The 18,551-nt window shown below is 38.9% G+C and overlaps 1 protein-coding gene across 5 annotated transcripts in view; it reads right to left on the reverse strand.

The window, feature by feature from the left end:
* PLEKHG4B (pleckstrin homology and RhoGEF domain containing G4B) overlaps window positions 1–18,551 on the reverse strand; it is a 353,991-nt gene that overhangs the window by 208,389 nt on the left and 127,051 nt on the right. For 2 of the 5 annotated variants that reach the window (XM_007486754.3, XM_007486752.3), the window contains exon 1: window positions 1,802–2,700. The exons of the other annotated variants lie outside the window; for them this stretch is intronic. In XM_007486754.3, coding sequence (XP_007486816.2) covers window positions 1,802–1,858 — 57 coding nt within the window. In that variant the 5' untranslated portion in view covers window positions 1,859–2,700. Of the gene's footprint in view, window positions 1–1,801; window positions 2,701–18,551 lie in introns of those variants that run through there. 5 annotated transcript variants of the gene reach the window in all.

Here is an 18,551-nt window from a genome sequence, read left to right on the forward strand (position 1 = left end):
TTTAACATATTTGGTATAAAGCAGCACTGAGCTAAAACCACTGCAGCATCAAAAGTTGTTCCTATACCCACTGTAAGAGAAGAAAAAAAAAAGGAAGGAATGTTTAATTACCACCTGCTATGTGGCAGGTAAGGTTCTAAGAACTTTACAAACATTCTCTCATTTGACTATACAGGGGAAAGAACAGGGGCTCTGGAGTTGGAGGTTCTAGTTTAAGTTCCACTTCTGATAAAGAGTATGTGTGTGACCTAAGGCAAGTCACTTCACTTCACTGGCCTCAGTTTTGGGGTGGGAGAAGTGGAAGGAGAAGGGGATAGTCCCTGAGGTTCACTCTCAATCTATTATCCTACCAACCTTTCAAAGAGGTGCTAAATGATGTAGAGGGAGACTTATCAAGCTAACTAAATGCCATCCAACCCACGAGAGCCTTGATTGAGGCTAAAGTCACAGTTCTTTACTGTTTTCGTCTCGGGTCCTAACTCAGAATTTGCTTGTATAAAGCAAATGTCTTTCTTAGAAGTGCAAGCCTTTCCATACAACAAGTTTTAAATATGTCGGTGTTTTCTTAGTGGCTGAAAGAAGTTAATATCCCCCGTGGTTCCCTTTAAACAAACTGCAATTTAGTAAATTGGGTAGACATTAACTACGCTGCCAACGCAAGGAATAAAATCCTATTGTAGACGGAAATCAGTTTCTACCAAATGCCTTAAAATTTTTTGAGTGCATGTCACTGTGAAGAAAATGTTTTCTTGGAGAGGCAAAGTAGTTTCTTGGAGAGAGCCTTAGATTAGGACTGAGGTGAGGAACTCTCCTGGGTTCTAGTCCCAGTCCCTTCTTTTTCTGGGGATCGTAGTTTCCTCAGGTGTAAAATGATGGGGTTGGACTAAGTGATGATCTCCAAGGTCCTTAACAGCCCTGGGAGTTTATAATCCCAAACCTGGATTCCCTCACTTAGCCCTAACGTCTCATTTAAAGTAAGGGATGCTTACGTCCTCAGAGCAGGGTCACCAATTAGTATAAAGAACTTTTTTCACACTCATCATTTAATGCAAATGTTTCAAAATCCAAAAATCCTGCACAAAGTTTCACCCATGCTTCATTTAATTTTTTAATTATACACTTTAATTCGTAATTAGGCACCTGAAGCGACCGACTAAATGTGTGTTAACCTGCTTTTGAGCAACAGAAGTGTAATTAACTACCGGAAAAGCAGTCTTTAATTTAGCTTTCACAGGAAAAGGCAAAGACCAGTCCAACACACTTTTTTTCCAATTCACACGAAGAAATATAAAACAGCTTCTGTCACTTTTATCCAAAGTTGGAAAGATCGCCTCTTTTACCAAGCAATGCTCATTATTTAAGCCAACAGACATTCCTACATCAAAGCCAACCCTGGTATTTTTAAAGCGACAAATTCCTTTTCTTCTTCAGCCCGATGCAGTGTAGTGTTCATTTTACATGCTTTGGGCTAAAGACTCACTAGGGCTCACCACCATCCCTGGCTTAGGAAGCCTGAAATACAGCACAGGCAAAACGTTCCTAAAAGCCCCCTTTGTCCCCAGTACCCCACTCAGATCCTGGGGGTCTGAATCTCCCTTGAAAGGCATAGCTTTGAGTTCCTTTCCTTTTAAATATTTATGAGCTGCCGCGCTTGAATTTGCTAAACTGGTTTGATGTCAAGAATCAAATTTAAAAAGTTAGCCTAAAGTCCAAGCTTCCTCCTCCCACGAACTCGAGTTGCCTCTACGTTTGCATCGAAAACTTCCCCAGCAAAGTGGCACTTTGTGTAATCCGAACATACCTTTATGCTCAAATAGTTATCCCCTCGGGTCTTGGGAGCAGGGGCTCTGGGATTCATGTTGGCACTGCCTTTGTTCCAATCTCAATGTAAAAAATGTTTCCATAAAATCCACTTTGTCAAGACAGCCCACACTGTGCAGAAGTCCCCGGTCCCCTGAAAAATGGCATTTGACACTTCCCTGCTGCCCTCATCGCTTTCCACTGCAGCCTGTTGTCTGTCCCGTGCTACATTTCTTAAGGGAGAGTCCCAGGCTGCATTCGGCCAGCCAGTTGCCCACTTGTTAGACCGTGAGAAAAGGAGAGCTCCCACCTCCAGAGCTTCTCGAGCTAAAGGCTCTCAAGCTGCTTAATTATGCAGGCTGATGTAACTTCCTCTATCAGCACAGAACTGAGAGCTTCCCGCTCACCCACCAAACAAAGCTATTCTCACTGCCCCTCGGGGAGCCAGAGATTCTTCATCTCTCATTTTACACCAGGGGGGAAATTAAAATTCGGCAACGTTCCTTCCAAGATGAAATTACAATCTCCTTTCCATATCAAAGCACAATTGCTCCAAGAGTTGGCTTAACACATTAGCAGATTTGCAAAAGCCCAGATATGCTGATTATAGGGATCCAGCAGACAATAAGGAATGATGCCTTTGGTAACTCGAGAACAGCTACCGTTGAGTATGGATTTCTTAGCCTGAGGAGCCCAAGCACCTGTAGTTAAAGGAAATTTGAAATTTACTGTGAAAGATGGAGCAGAAAGGGCTCACCAGAATTTTCCCTCCTAGTTAGATTTGAAAGACTGCTCCTATATAAAAGAAGAAGAAACCCCTCAGAATCAGAATTTAGGAAATTCAGTCAAAAGAGGCTGGGAAGCCAACTAATTAAACCAACCTATGCCTGAATAAGAACCTTGTTCATCTTTAGCTGTAAAATAAGGGGGTTGAATCAGATCCCCTCTTAAGTCCCTGACACCTCTAAAACTGTAACCCTGGATGGTCCTATGATCCTGGGACAACATAGCTCCAAAGTACTCACTCAACTTTTTCTGGATGACCTCTAGTGAGAGGCTGTCTCCCAAGACAACTTGAGTCTTCCAAAAAATCTTGCTAAATAATGGAAATTCATCTCAACCAAAGCTTAAGAGCTTCCTGGGTTAGATGCACTGAGCTCAGAAGAGGTGAGTGGCTTTGGGCACACAAGGGGCAGGACTCCAAGTAAAGAGTTTGTTTCTTATTTGGTAAACAAAGAGAGCAACACTTTACAAGCATTACCCTAGAAACCAGGCAAATGATTTAGAACAAAGAAATTGCAGGCAGGATAATCTATTTGGAAGCTGTTATGCTTCTCTCAGGTGATAGTTGATTAAGTGCCTGAACTGAGGTGGTTACTATGTGGATAGAGAGAAGGGAATGGATGAAAGAGTTAATATATTTAGAGGATTTTTAAAAATGAGAGTTCTTATTAAAATCTTTAATCCTCTTAATCTGCATGAATTTTTGCTTCTTATTCCATTAAACTCCAGGTAGCTCAGCAATAGTTTTAATAACTAAAGATTTGCACTTAAGCTAATAGTTCTGAGTCAAAATGGGTTCATTGATTCCATTCCCCTCTCCCTGAGATGCCTGAAATTTCCTTTCTGTATATAAACAGAAAATCAGAACTATCTTCTTCACTGAGAAATGGAGAAACAGAAAACAGAATGGGACTTGTCTGGGTTTAGGCAATAGTTTCCATATAATCTTTTCTTTTGCAAAAACACAAAACTGTTTTATACATATAAGTACTGTTGTATTTCATTTTCACAGTACACACAAGAGCTCAGAATAGTTCAATGGCTAGCCCCAGGTCATAATTCATGGCAGAACTAAGTCTAGGATCCAGGTGTCTGTCTTTCAGATCAGAACTATCTCTAGTTGGCCACCCATCTCAGTGGATCAAAGAAATATAAGTTTTGGCTGGGTCTTCTCTGTAACCTGCATGCTTATGATTAACATCAATTTCACACACATTTGGTAATTTGGTAATTTAAAAGAAGAATATATATCATAAGACAACTCCTTCCTCCTTCCTTTACAGAAATAGGGGAGCATGGATGTGGGATACTAACCTTCAGACTTTTTTGTTTCTCTGTTTATTATCTCACACCTTCCCCTACTCTCTTCTTCATTTTTGGTTGAGTTATTTTTTTAGTCATGACCAACTATTCATGACCCCATTTGAGGTTTTCTTTACAAAGGTACTGAAATGGCTTGCCAGATCCTTCCCCAACTCATTTTACAGATGAGGAAATGGAGACAAATAAGATTAAATGATTTGCCCAGTCACACAGCTAGTAAGTGATTGAGGTCAGATTTGAACTCAGAAAGATGAGTTTTCCTGCCTCCAGGGCTTATATTCTATTCACTATGACATCTATATCTCCTTCTTCATACTTTATTATAAAGGATGAAATAAGGGGACACATATAAAAGAAAAGATACATGACATAAAAATAACATATATTTATAAAATTTTGTTTTTTAAAAAGACCACTGTGGTAGATCATAAATTGTGATCTGCAAAATCACTTCTGTATATGGATGGAGCAGGAATGAATTATTTTTCTCTACTTACCACTGAAATTCCATGTCCACATGTGAACCCTGCTTAAATATCCTCTCTCTATATCCCTGGCTTATCTTCCTAACACCTTCTTTTGCTCCTAGAACTTCCTAGTTCCCAACATGGGACCATGTTGCCCTCCCTCACCCCATATCTCTCTCACAGGTTGATGGTAGCTGCCCTCAATGTTATGGAGGTGGAGATAAAAATATAAAGTATATAGCCCGCAGGTGCAGATTTGGGTTGGAAGCTCATGAATGCAGATGAGATGTGGATAATGGAAAGTAAACACACATGGTTCTGGTTGTTACCATGTGTTTGTTTGACTAACCTCATAACAGTAATTGGAGTCTGAATAATCACCTTCAGTTCAAGTCCCATTTCCTCCATAAAACATTCTCTAGGACCACCTTACCCACAGTTCTCCTCCTCTTCTGGACTCTGGTAGCACTTAACTTTATATATCACTCATCTGTCATTAAAAATGGACGACCTTGTATTGGTAAATAGCTTTCTCATCTATTTGTTTTGTCACCCAAATAAACTTTCCATTCCTCTTCAGCAGAGACCTCCTCTCATTTTTCTGAGTCCTCCTGCTGCCTTGAGGTGTCTCTCTCTCTCTCTCTCTCTCTCTCTCTCTCTCTCTCTCTCTCTCTCTCTCTCTCTCTCTCTCTCTCTCTCTCTCTCTCTCATTGTTTTTTGATGCCTGGTGCCTAGCCCAGGGTCTTGAGTATAATTGTTACTTAATAATATTTATTGAACTCAGTTAGAATTGTTAACAGTGTTCTGGTACCATACCATAATAGAGAACTCTATGAACATCTATTGATTTATTATTATATGACTCCAGAGAAGAAAAATGGTAAAATATGGAGTTAGCTGTGGCTGAGCTTTGTCTGTCCTGCCCAGGGTCAGGGGATTCTGGCTTAGGACAAGGTTGTTTTGTCCACATTCCCTGGAGATTAGGTTTCCATCATCTCTCAGGGGTGGGTGGTCCTGGAGGAAGAAAGTTCCTGTGTGGTCCACTGGCATGTCACTAGTCTGTGATGAGCCTTGGCTCACAGACTCTTGTTGACACAGAATGATCATAGATCCCACCTCTAATGTTAATAGCAGTGAGAGGAAGGGTGATTGTGACAGCCATCCTAGGAAGAAAGTGTTAAAAACCATATGATTCTAGACAAAGTATGAATTTACCATTACTGTGGGGGGGACAGGTGCTATGGGAATGACATAAAACTGCTATAGATTTTTTTCCAATTCTACTCCTCCCTAAACTAAGATTTTTTCTTTTTTTTTTAACCCTTACCTTCTGTCTTAATATTAATTCGGTTTTTTTTTAACTCTTACTTTTCATCTTGAAATCAATACTGTATATTGGTTCCAAGGCAGAAGACCTGTAAGGGCTAGGCAAGGGGGTTGTGACTTGCCCAAGGTCACATACCTAGGAAGTATCTGAGGCCATATTTGAACCTAGGACCTCCCATCTCTAGGCCTGGCTCTCAACCCACTGAGCAACCCAGCTGCCCCCTTGTCTTAGTATTAACTTTGAGACAGAAAAGTGGCAACGGGTAGACAATTGTGACTAAGTGATTTGCTCAGGGTCACACAACTAGGCAGTGTATGATCAGATCTGAACCCAAGCCTTCCCAATTTCAGACTGGGTGCTCTGTCCACTGTGCCACCTTGCTGCCCCTGTTTGTTTTTTTAATTAATTTATTTATTTCTATTAATTTATTTGTTTGGGGGCAGTTAGGTGGCTCAATGGATTGAGAGTCATGCCTAGGATGGGAGCTCCTGGGTTCAAATCTGACCTCATACTCCTCCTGGCCATATGACCTTAGTCAAGTTACTTAACCACCACTGCCTAGCTGCTCTTTTGCCTTAGAACCAATACACAGTTCTAATTCTAAAACAATAGTTATTGTTTTAAAGGTAAAGGTTTAAAATTTGTTTGTTGGTTACATTTGTCAACATGGAATCTAGGAACCCCAAACTTGTATCCTAGTAAGATCTGATGAACCCCAAGTTTTAGGACTAGCCTGTAAGTTGGAGACCCCAAAGCTTGTACTTGTTCTCTGTTCCTGTGAGAATCCACCCTGAAGGGAAGCTCAGGCTAGCAGTTTCAGACTGAATAATGGACCCCAAGGTAAAAGACAATCCACTCAAAGTTGAGGCTAAGCCCAAGCCAAGTGACTCTTCTTGTCTCCAGAAGCCTCTCCCAGTATATCACACCCTCCTTTGGGGGATCTAACTCAGGACCTTCAATTTAGGATTCTGACATGCTGCCTACTGCACTAAAGAGTCACTTGGCTTGAGCTCAGCCTCCACCTTAACTAGATTGTCTTTAATCTTAGGGTCCATTATTCAGTCTGAAACTGCTAGCCTGAGCTTCCCTTCAGGGTGAATTCTCACAGAACAGGGAACAAGTACAAACTTTGGGGTCTCCAACTTACAATCTAGTCCTGAAACTTGGGGTTCATCAGATCTTACTAGGCTACAAGGGGTTTCTAGATTCCATGTTGACACATTAAAATTCTCAGGTATTCGACCCCTCTCCTCCTGCCCTTGAGAAACATGCACTTGAAACACACATGCAAAAATATGTATATAAAAACTATCTTTTGATTTTTTTATTTAATGGTTCTTTCTCTGGAGGCAAACATTCACAAGCTATTCTTCAAACATTAATTATTTTTGTTTTTTGAGGGAACGAAGTCTTTTCTTGGGAACTCTGTATGACCACCTACTGCGTCAGGATGTCACCAGGTGTTCCTATCTGGAGACGGGGATAAGGACTAGATGAGTAATTTCATTGGTGCATGGTGTTCCTGATGAAGAATTTGTCTACCAGTGTAGACTAGCCCCTTCTCTGCAACTTAGAATCTTGGAGAATTGCCTGGAGCATGAGGAAGTTAAGCAGATTGCCAAGGGTCATTCAGATATTATTGATCTCTCTGTAGCAGGACTGCAACTCAGGTCTTCCTACTCAATATCAAATGCTCTGGCATTGGAGTTTCAGGATGGTAAACCAAATACATAGCGAAGTACTGGACCTCTTACATTGCCCTTGATTCTCTGTACATCTGTTCATTTCTTTAAAATATGTGATCAACTCAAAAGTTCCTGCCATGTACTTTTATGATGTTCTTTAAAATCTCCAGAGACGAATGGATTCTAAAGAATTCAAGATGTTCCCAAAAAAGAGAGCAAAGTAAAACTGTTTTCCTTGCTTGCTTGATATAAATATGAACAATTGTCCTTTGGATCTTTTTTTTCCCCAGAAATGTACTACATAGAGTGTTTGTTAAGGGTTATCTTGCAAACCATGTTTTTTGGGGTTTAGGAGGAAACAGATGTTTACAGCTTAGAATAGACCCTTGACAGTAAGGTGTCATTCTCACAATACTGACCAGTCAGTAACTCCAGCCCTACTCCAATACTCCAAGATTAGAAAGATAGTTTCTTTGTTAACCTCTGGGGCATGTTGGCTCTGTGTTTCCACTCTAAGATGAAATTAGTTCCTTAGGGAAGGAAGAATATTCAAAACAGCCATGTCTTCCTAATCTTAAAAGGAAGCTTCCCAAGTTTATAATTATAGGAGCTGTAGTAAACACACATAAAGCTGTGAGATGAAGGGACTTGGGTCCAGATTATTAAGTAGGTCACTTTTGCTATGTGATGGCTAAGAATCTCAGATTTCCTCACTGAAGACAGAATGTGGGAAAAAATAACAAATCAACTTTATTACTTAAATTTGTTTTCAGTCCTGGTTTTAAAAAAGCTTTTGAATTGCATTGTTACTCTGCCCCCATTAAACCATAATATGAAGTCCAGTTTTAGACATATTTTACAAACAACTCTTACAAAGGAGAATGTGTCCATAGGAGGGCTACCTGGTGGGTGAAGGGGCTAGAAACCATGAAATGGGACTTTAGTTTCTGAGGATATTTTAGCCTGTAGAAAAGAGAAGAGAAGCTTAGAGAGACATAATAGTAATCTTCAACTATCTAAAGAATTGTAATGTGGAATGGTGCTGAGACTTGCTCTTTTTGGACCTAAGGGACAGTTCTAGGACCAAGAGGGAAAAGTTCTAGAATGGTAGATTTGAGTTCAACATAAGGGAAAACTTCCTTATAATTTAGAGTTCTCCAAAATGTGAAGGGATAGCTCAGGAAAGAATGAGTCCACTATCACTGGAAACCTTCAATCAATAGATTAGAATCGGGATTGAATGACATCTGGTACCTTTTCTAATTCTGAGTCTATGGTTCTGAGTGAAGATTCCCCTACTAAAAAAAGGGAGGTTGTTAGCTATCAAATCCTTTCCTTTCACAAAATAATATCTTTAAGGAACACTGATTTTTCTCTGTGCCTGAGATGGGGGCAAGATGAAGAACCAGGGGCGACTTTTTTTCCTGATGCTCCTTCTAAAGGCAATCTTAAAGACTGGATCTTTTGTACTCATTTTGATTCTTGCTTTTCCAAATTGGCAGTATGTGATAGCTGATGTAGTAATAAACTAAATCAGTGGAAACCTGTTCTTTGTTAAAAAAAAAAAAGAATCAATTTTATTTTTGTGTGTGATATTTAGTGCTCACCAATTTTTTTCTCAAAAAAGAAAGTGTTCACAGTATGGAGTCATGAGGCTTCTGTGTATTCTACAAGTCTTTAACCTTTCTAATTACCTTTCTCAAATCCATATTTTCTCATCTAGTCACACCTTTGCACTGATGTGACCAAGTATCAGAATATATGTTGATTTAATTCAGAGGATTTTATGGAAGTCAAAGAGTTTCTCTATTCCTTAATACTGTGCAACAGCTATTGATGCTTAAGCTGTAATTATTTTCATGGTGCTTTTCCCACACACACCCCACCCAATACTTATCAGGAGCACTACAATGTGAGAGGAACAAATATCCCAAGAAATGATATTTCTTGTTGCCTTTGAGTACAAAATAAATGTGCTTTTACTTGCCTCTTCTATAAGGCTCAATGAGTCATTTTTCTACTTAGTAACAATTTGTCTCCTTCATATCATTTATTTTGTGATTTTATTGATCAAGATTGAAACGGTTCAGTTTTTCCGTTGAATCCATTCATTGGTCATTTGAGATGGTACTCTGAATTATGATACCAAGAGCTAAATGGATTAAAAATTGTAATTCTTTGCATACTCTGCCTCCTCCACTACTCTACTACCATCACTGCAGAAGTGGAAGGGATCCACACAAAACAAGGGTCATTTTGTTACTTTCCTTTTTTTTTTAATGTGCTGCCAACCCACTGACAAATGGTTTGCCTGCTGGTGATAAGTGTAAAAAATAAACTCGAATACAGGACTACAATCCCCATGAGCCTTTGCTTCACTTCCCCAGAATGCCTTGTAATCTCACCTGGGCCGAGATGGAGAAGGTATTTAAGCTGATTCAAAGGCTTTTGAGGGAGTTCTCACTGTTGGACTTCCGTTTGGGGCAGATGTGGCTTTTTTTCATAATGTAGGTGAGGTTGTGTCTAGGCCACTCTATGGCCTGGACACATGTTTTGTATCCTGTATTTTCTTTAATCCTTAATCTTCAATAAACCTCTAAAAAAATATAATACTCCTTGCAGAGAGAAACTAATTTCTACCTGCCTCAGTCTCCCCAGTCTCCCCTAAATTTTAATCTTAACATGAGCCTACTTAGCCAAACTAGCCCTCTTAAAGCAGACTCAGTTTATTGAAAGTGCTAGTCTCGAAGCTTAAAGAAAACAATAAAAATTATTTTTCAATTCTTTCTTAGAATGTTTTAAGGAACACAAGATTTATCACTGGTGGTAACTTGGCAGGAATTGCTAAAAAAATTTATATTTTCTTCATTAATTCTGCAATCCTCATTGAGATTATTGAGTCTATTAAACAGGAATGGGCATTAGGAAATGTGTTGGCCCAATTTTAAAGCCACTGGATTTTGTATTTTCCTGCAAAGGTTTGGGGAGCCATCAGGTTGAATTTGGTCACTTGATTCTCTTGCACTAAGCTTGGCAATGAGTGAGGTTTGCTCCTGGCGAACAAATTACTAGAAGAGGAAGAATCCAAACTTCTCTGAAAGACTACAATGTTGAAGCATCATGGCCCACATATGGGCGTTGCTTTCCAAAGGATAAGAAGGGACAGAAAAAGGACAGAAAAAGGGTAGAACCAAATGACCTGGAACCCATAGCCCTGATTAGTCACAGGAAAAGGAAGCTATTGAAAGGAGAGGTTCACTGAAAAATCAGGATTCTTGAAAGTTCATTTGGATGGGCAGATACCAGCCACAGTACTGAATGAAAATGAAAATGAAAGCTACTTGTGGACAAAAAAAGGGCAAATTTTAATTTTCCAGCCTGCAGAGAGCATTTTTATGGATCACTGAATTGCATTAAGTCCTTGCTTTGACACTATTTTCTAGAAAGCAGAATTCCATACAAAATAGGTCTCCCTTAGACTATCCAATTGGGTTTAGCTCTTCATATACCAGACGTGCCAGTGTACAGTTGTTTTTTTTTTTCTGCACAGAGCACCTTCTCCCCAACTAAACTTCTTAGAGTCAAACCAGATGCACATCTTGAACTCTACTCTGAAGCCATGACCATAAGTGTGCCATGAAATCTATTCCAGGAGGTCTTAATTCATCTTCCCTCTAGGAAGCAAGTCAGTGTTTACAAAGGACAAGCTTGGAAGCCCATAATCATCTGTTATAAAAATAAGTAAGATTTTCAAATTTAAAAGTCACACTCATGTCATTTTTAAACCTATTTGTCATTTAACAAGCATAACTCAAAGGACCAAACTTCACAATGAAAAGGGAAACAATCATTTTACTGAATATAATGACTTTGGATTTTCTAAATTCAAACTGACCCTTGGAGATGAAAAACAACCTTCATACCAGAAACACCTGAGTTTTGTTTTTTAAGAACAACTTTTTATCTCTGACTTTGTTATTTCCTTCTTGAATCAGGAAAAATCATTCTTCCAAGGAAAGTTAGGCCACCAGGCTGACGAGGCAGTTCACTGTCACATTTCTAATTATAGGTGTGCTCTTCACATGGACAATCTGCTGAGAAGTGCAAATTATAGAGAGGGAGAACATGATTCCAAGTAAAAACATCAAATAATAACTCGAGACCAGAGATAAAGGAGGAAAAGTATTTTATAAATCCAGGAAGCAAATATATAAATAAGTTGCCTTTAAGCATGTAAGAAAGGGAGTTTTATAATTGTCCAGAGACCTGATATTGAGCCAAATTCTCTGGCCCAAGGGTTATTTATCAGTCTGAGGGAATTTTCAGCTGGAAGGAATCTTAGTGCCCAACTCCCTGATTCCAAACTGAGGTTTGGAAGGGGGAAGCAATTTACCCAAGATTAGATGGGTGGTAAGAACCAAAGCCAGGATTCAAACCCAAGAGTTTTGCCACCAGAGAGCCAGGGATCTTTCCAGTGTGGACAATTTAAATAGCCTTCAGGAATAAACCTGCCTTGAATCGGCCCATGTGTCAAGGAGAGGGCTCTGGCAAAGGATTTTTGATTACAACATTCCATAGCTTGGCTACTTTTGTTCACTTTTTTAAAAGTCTTCTTTTTTGTCTTAGTAACACTTCAGACAGAAGAGCCAGGGCTAGGCAAACAAGTTTAGTGACTTGTCCAGGGTCACACAACTAAGAAGTGACTGAGACCACATTTGAACCCAAGTCCTCCTGACTCCAGTCCTGGTACTCTATCCACTGTACTACCTGGCTGCCCCTGTTTTTGTTTTTCCACTAAACTGATTACAGAATGGAGAGGAGATAATGCTTGGGAATAGACTTGAGGGAGAGAGATTCACTTGTGAATCGTAACAAGAAGGGTGGGAGAAGAACCCCCTTTCCCTTGCACTTAGAAAAATATTTGTTTCCTGCTACAGGAAAGGCAGCCAAACTCATTTATTGGTATTTATGAAGAATAATTTCTAATGGCAATAAAAGCTCACAATTGTTAGCTCTGTAGCTTTAGGTGAATCATTTAACCCCTCTGTATCTCAGTTTCTTCCTCAATAAAATGGGGATAGCAGTACTACCTACCTAACATTACTGTTGTAATGATGGTAAGATCATAGGTTGGGAGTTAGACTAGATCATGGCGGCCACTTAATAGAATCCCTCCAGCTTACAGATGAGGAGAGCCAGGAGAGGTTATCTGCCAGGGCCACATTGATAGTAAGTAGCAGAGTTTGAACTTCAACTGATGTCCTCTTTTGAATCCAGCATTCTTTCTAATGCATCGTGCTTTGTAACTGAAAAATACTGCATACATTTCCATTTCTATCATAATTATAAGCCTCATTATAGCACAGGGTTGGATATTCTCTGCCTCAAATTATGTCTCAGCCAACCTCTTCCTCCACTAAAACAGGCAACTATGTAGAGTAAAAGCTTAAAAATACAGCATGGCTTATCATACCAAATGTTCTCTCCCCGTATTATAGGGGTCCTTGGTCTATAAATTAATTACTTTATACAATCAATCCATAGGCATTCACAGGGTGCCTACTCCATTCCAGGTATTCTGTGCTAGGAATACAAAATGATGAGGAAGAACGTAGACGTCTGTTGAAGAATACATTTTAGACAAAGTAGACTTCTTAGCCAAATGTTCACGAACAGGCACCATATACACATAATATAGTTATCTTCAGCCTCACTGGGGATAGATAGAGGGAAGATTTCAGCCTTTCCCAAGGTCCTTCCTGCTGTACTCTCAGGATTTCCCAGAGCCTGATACTACTTCTTGCAGACTTTATTACCATGAATTGAGGGTGGGGGAGTGATGGCGGGTTAAGGTTTGGGGGATTTATTTAAGATGGGAGAATAGAAAGAAAGAGTAAGTAAAAGACTACAAAAAGGAAAATTTAAAAGAAATGATGCCAACCTCAGCAGAAACCACAGAAAGTTAATTACATGGCATACACTCAGGAGACACAAAGACAAATTGGCATCTCTTTCAAAACATCTATCTTTTTCCTAAAAGAAAGTCTGGATAAATGCTTTCTCCTGGCTAGCAAACAGGACAACCCTCTCCCTTTCACTTGCAGTTCATTTTCATAACCTGGATTGGTAGCCATCATACAGTCAAATTGCACTAATTATGGGGAAGGCTGGGAGAAATTATTGTAATTGTTAACAATACTTTTTGCATTTGTATAGAGTGTTAGCCTTTCCAAAGCACTTTCTTCTACACTGTTTCAATTGATCCTTACATCAGTTGTATGTGGCAGGCAGAGTGAATTATTATTATCCTGTTTTACAGATGAGAAAACAGACACTGTGTAGTTAAGAGACACTTGATGAAGGTCATATAGCTAGTTAATGACAAAGACAATATTAGACCTTAGGTCTCGTGATTATTTGCCCTTACCATAAAGCCTCCTACATCTAATATTACTAATTCAACTAGATGGTGCAGTGGATGGAGTGCTGGGTCTGGAACCAGGAACACCTGAGTTCAAATCCAGCCTCAGAAACTGACTAGCTATATGACTCTGAACAAGTCCTCAACCCTGTGTGCCTCAGTTTTCTCATCTGTAAATGAGTGGGAGGAGGAAGTGGCAAACCACCCCAGGATCTTTGCCAAGAAAATCCAAGAGTCATGAAGAATCAAATATAATTGAACAATGATAATGTAGTGCATTGATTATGATACTGCTTTGCTCAGAAAATGTCAACAGCAGTTTATTATCTCCTGAAAAAAGTAGCAACTTGATCCCAGCATTCAAAGCCTTTTGTAATTTGCCTCTAAACTACTTCTCCAGTCTTTCCTTGCCTCTTTTATATGGCACCTTCCCACCATTCTTGTCAATCTTTCCTATCTCCACACATTTTTATGTCATTCCCAATCTGGAATAGACTCCTTACTATCACCTTATTGAAATGCTAACCTTCAAAGCTCAAGTCAGATGCCACCAACCCCTGGAAGCCTATCTTGAAACAATCTCTGCCTCTCATCTTCCATCAAAAGAGAACACTTCCTTACTTTTATCATAGGACTTTGCCTGGACCTTTCCATTGTCCTGTGTCACACTCCCACTCATATCATAGTTGCTCCTTTTTCCACCATCCCATTTGATTATTTGCCCATACCATGAAGCCTCCTACATCTAATCTTACTAATGCAACTAGATGGTACAGTGAAATGAGGATCTCTATCTCTCCATCCCCAATTCCTTGCCCATATTAGACATTCAATAAACATTTATTTATTTAATAATTTTTAATTCAAATTAATTTCTAAAAATCCCTACCTTCTGTTCTTGGATAAATACTAAGTACTAAGAACAGTAAGAACCAGGTAATTGGGGTTAGGATATATAGCTACAAAGTGTTTGAGTCCACATTTGAACCCAGAACCCCCTGTCTCCAGGTCTGGCACTCCAAGTCTTGCCCTCTAGCTGCCCCTAATAAATAAATATCTAATAAATTGAATTGAATGGCCTCCCAGAATTAATGGAAAGTACAAATCGTGTTTTTCTTTCAAAGAATTATACTTTTATAATTTCCAAGGACATTAAGCTAAGAAAATACCAGCAAATCAAGGTCCCTGAAGATCCACAAAAAAAACCCCTAGATAATTCTTATTTTAAATTAAGCAAATAGGTATTTTTATCAATTATTGTTTCTAATATTAGTTACACTTGCCTCCTACAAATGCACATACACTGTTGAGCAAAACTTTTTTTATCATATGCTGAACGGTCAATATATAGTCCCAAAATATTAATATTTCTGAAATGGTGAATTTTAAATTGGTAAAATTTATATTAATTTAAATTAGTATTTCTAAAATAATGAGGTTAAGATTAATAAAATTTATATTCATTTAAATTAAATCTCATCTTATTTTCACCCCATTTGAATCTGTTATCATGGTTTATTTTTCCTCCTAAGATATCCATATCCCTTGTGAGAAGAAGAAATTAGAACATTAATGAAATCAAATTTCTCGTGAAACCTAATTGTCTATTTAGACAATGCCAGAGATGGAATCAAGATGGTGACTTAGAGGCAGCAAAAACTCAGATCTCTGCAAACCATTCCTCACTGAATCAAAAACACAATGCTTCAAGGGGATTGAAAACCAAATCTAACAATAGCACAGACCTAGGGAACCCTCCTTCTGGACTCAACTTAAAAGGTACATCCCAAAAAAGCTTGAATTCTAGAACACACAGGTTTAAGGGGAAGGAAGAAGGAAGGTCCCAGGACCCCTCCCCCACCTGGAGTGCTGAACCTCCAGTGTTGGCTAGAATTTCTGGGTGGTCAAGGGTGCTAGTCTAAAGGGAGTACCTTACTGGCACAACTGTGCCAGGCTCAGGGTGTTGAACACAGGCAATTTAGAGGCAGCTGGAGGAGAAGCACAAAGAAAGCAGCCTAGGCATAGCCAAGACACTCCATCTTGCCATCCCCCTTCTTGAGGTTTTGGCCTCAGGGAACAGCCAACTTTGCAGATCAACTCTGCCCTGGTTCAATCTTATCAATAGGGCAGATAAGAAGCCTTCAGAGGGCAGGGAAGCTCAAGTTCCAACACCCCTCCACCACAGACTAATATGAGAGCCTTGCTGACTAAGCTCCAAGGGCAAAGGCTGCAACAAACTACAGACAAGTGAGAAGCCCAGCTCCTTTTCAGCTGCTTCAGTCAGCTGTGGGAGATCTGACCTCAGGGCTCATTAATAACATCAGCCTAACCTGGTCAGTCAGCAGAGCAGAGAAGAAGTCCCTTCAGGACAGAACAGCCCAAACCCATAGATTCAGCAACTAATGAGAGAAGCAAGACTACAGGCAATTACAGCAAGAATGGGAAAAAATAGAAATAAACAACAGAAAAAGAAAAAAGGAATTACAATCTACAGCCTCTATCCAGGCAATGAACAAAGAGCAAATGGAACAGAGGAGGATCAAGGAACACCAAGCAAAAATACAGAAACTCCAGCAAATTGGACATAGGCTTTGGAAGAACTCAAAATACAATTCAGAAAACAATTAAGAGAGGCTGAAGACCACCAGGAAAAGAATTTAAAAAACAAAATAAGTCATCTGGAAACAGAAAATAATGTCTTGAAAGCCAAAATTAACCAGCTTGAAAATGAGGAAAAGGAGATGAAAGATCAGAAGGAGAAGGAAAACCAAAAAACCAGGCATGAAATTCAGTCTTTAAAAATTAGAATCCAACAACTAGAAGCAAATGACTTCACAAGGCAGCAGGAAGCTATAAAACAAAATCAAAAGAATTAAAACAATTGAGGAAAATATGAATCACCTCATCCACAAAACAAAAGATCTAGAAACCAGGTCCAGGAGAGACAATTTAAGAATCATTGGACTACTGGAAGATCATGACAAAAGAAAAAGGCTGGACATCATTCTACAAGAAATTATCCAAGAAAACTACCCCAAAATTCTAGAGCAAGAGGGAAAAGTGGAGATTGAAAGAATCCAAAGATCACGCCCGCCCCCCGTACTTAATCCTCAATCGACAACATCCAGGAATGTTATAGCCAAATTCAAGAACTACCAGACCAAGGAAAAAAATATTGCAAGCTGCTAAGAAAAAGTCATTCAGATACCATGGAACCAGAGTTAGGATAACACAGGATCTGGATGCATCTATACTGAAGGACTGAAAGGCATGGAATATGATATTCCAGAAAGCAAGGGAACTGGGCCTACAATCAAGAACAAATTATCCAGCAAAATTAACTATATTCTTGAAGAGGAAAGTATGGCCATTTAATAAAATAGAAGACTTCCAAGCATTCATAAAGAAAAGACTGGAATTGAATAGAAAACTTGATGCCCAAACACAGAACTCAAGAGAACCACCAAAAGGTCATTAAGAAAGGGGAAAAAACAAACAAAAAAAACTTTTTTAAGGGACCCAATAAATTAAAATGATTGGTATCCCTACAAGAAAAGAGGATATTGGTAACTCTTAAAAATTGTTATTGTCACCTGGGTAGCTAGAAGAATTATACTTAAAGGGAATAGCGACAAATGCCAAGATAGGTAAATATATATAACTATATATATATATATATATAGTTATATATATATAACTAGAGGTAAAAAAGAGATTAATTCTAAGAGAAATGGGGAAAGAGACAAAATGGAACAAATTTATATATCACAAAGAAGCACATGGTGGGGGGGACATCAATATACTGGAAGAGTAAAGAGGTTGGAGATAGGAAATACTCAATTTTTACATGCATTGAAATTGACTCAAAGAGGGAAGAACAAACAATTACATTGGAGCAGAGAATTGATTCGTACCCTATAGAGAATTAGATGGGTAACAATTGGACTGGTGGGGAGGGAAGCAGTACAAGGGAGGGAGAGGGTGGGGGGTAGTTTAAAAAGACTGTGAAGAAAATAAGGGGTGAAGAAGAAGGGAGGGGGTACAAAGGGAAGTAAAATAAGGGTGAGAATTAGGGGGAGTGATTAAAATTAAAACATTGGTGAAGAAGGAAATAGTGAAAGAAGAAAAGGCAGAACTAGGAGTAGAAATCAAAATGCTGGAAAATACACAGCTGGTAATCTTAACTCTGAATATAAATGGAATGAACTCACCTATAAAATGGAAGCAAATAGCAGAGTGGATTAGAAACCAAAATCCTACCATATGTTATCTAGAAGAAACACACCTGAGGAAGGTAGGCATACACAGGGTAAAGGTAAGTGGATGGAGCAAAATCTATTGGGCATCAACTGAGAAAAATAAGGCAGGAGTAGCAATCATGATATCTTACAAAGCCAAAGTAAAAATAGATCTAGTTATAAGAGATAGGGAAGGTAATTACATCCTGATAAAAAGCAGTATAGATGATGAGGAAACATCAGTACTCAACACGTATGCACCAAATAGTATAGCATCCAAATTTCTAAAAGAGAAACTAGTGGAGCTCAAGGATGAAACAGATAGTAAAACTATACTAGAGAGAAACCTGAACATTCATCTATCAGATCTAGATAAATCAAACCAAAAAATAAATAAGAAAGAGGTAAGAGATGTGAATGAAATCTTAGATAAATTAGAGTTAGTAGATATGTGAAGAAAAATAGAGACAAACAGGAATATACCTTCTTTTCAGTAGCTCATGGTAC

Source organism: Monodelphis domestica, chromosome 3, assembly GCF_027887165.1.
Source record: "Monodelphis domestica isolate mMonDom1 chromosome 3, mMonDom1.pri, whole genome shotgun sequence".
Classification (NCBI taxonomy): Eukaryota; Metazoa; Chordata; class Mammalia; order Didelphimorphia; family Didelphidae; genus Monodelphis; species Monodelphis domestica.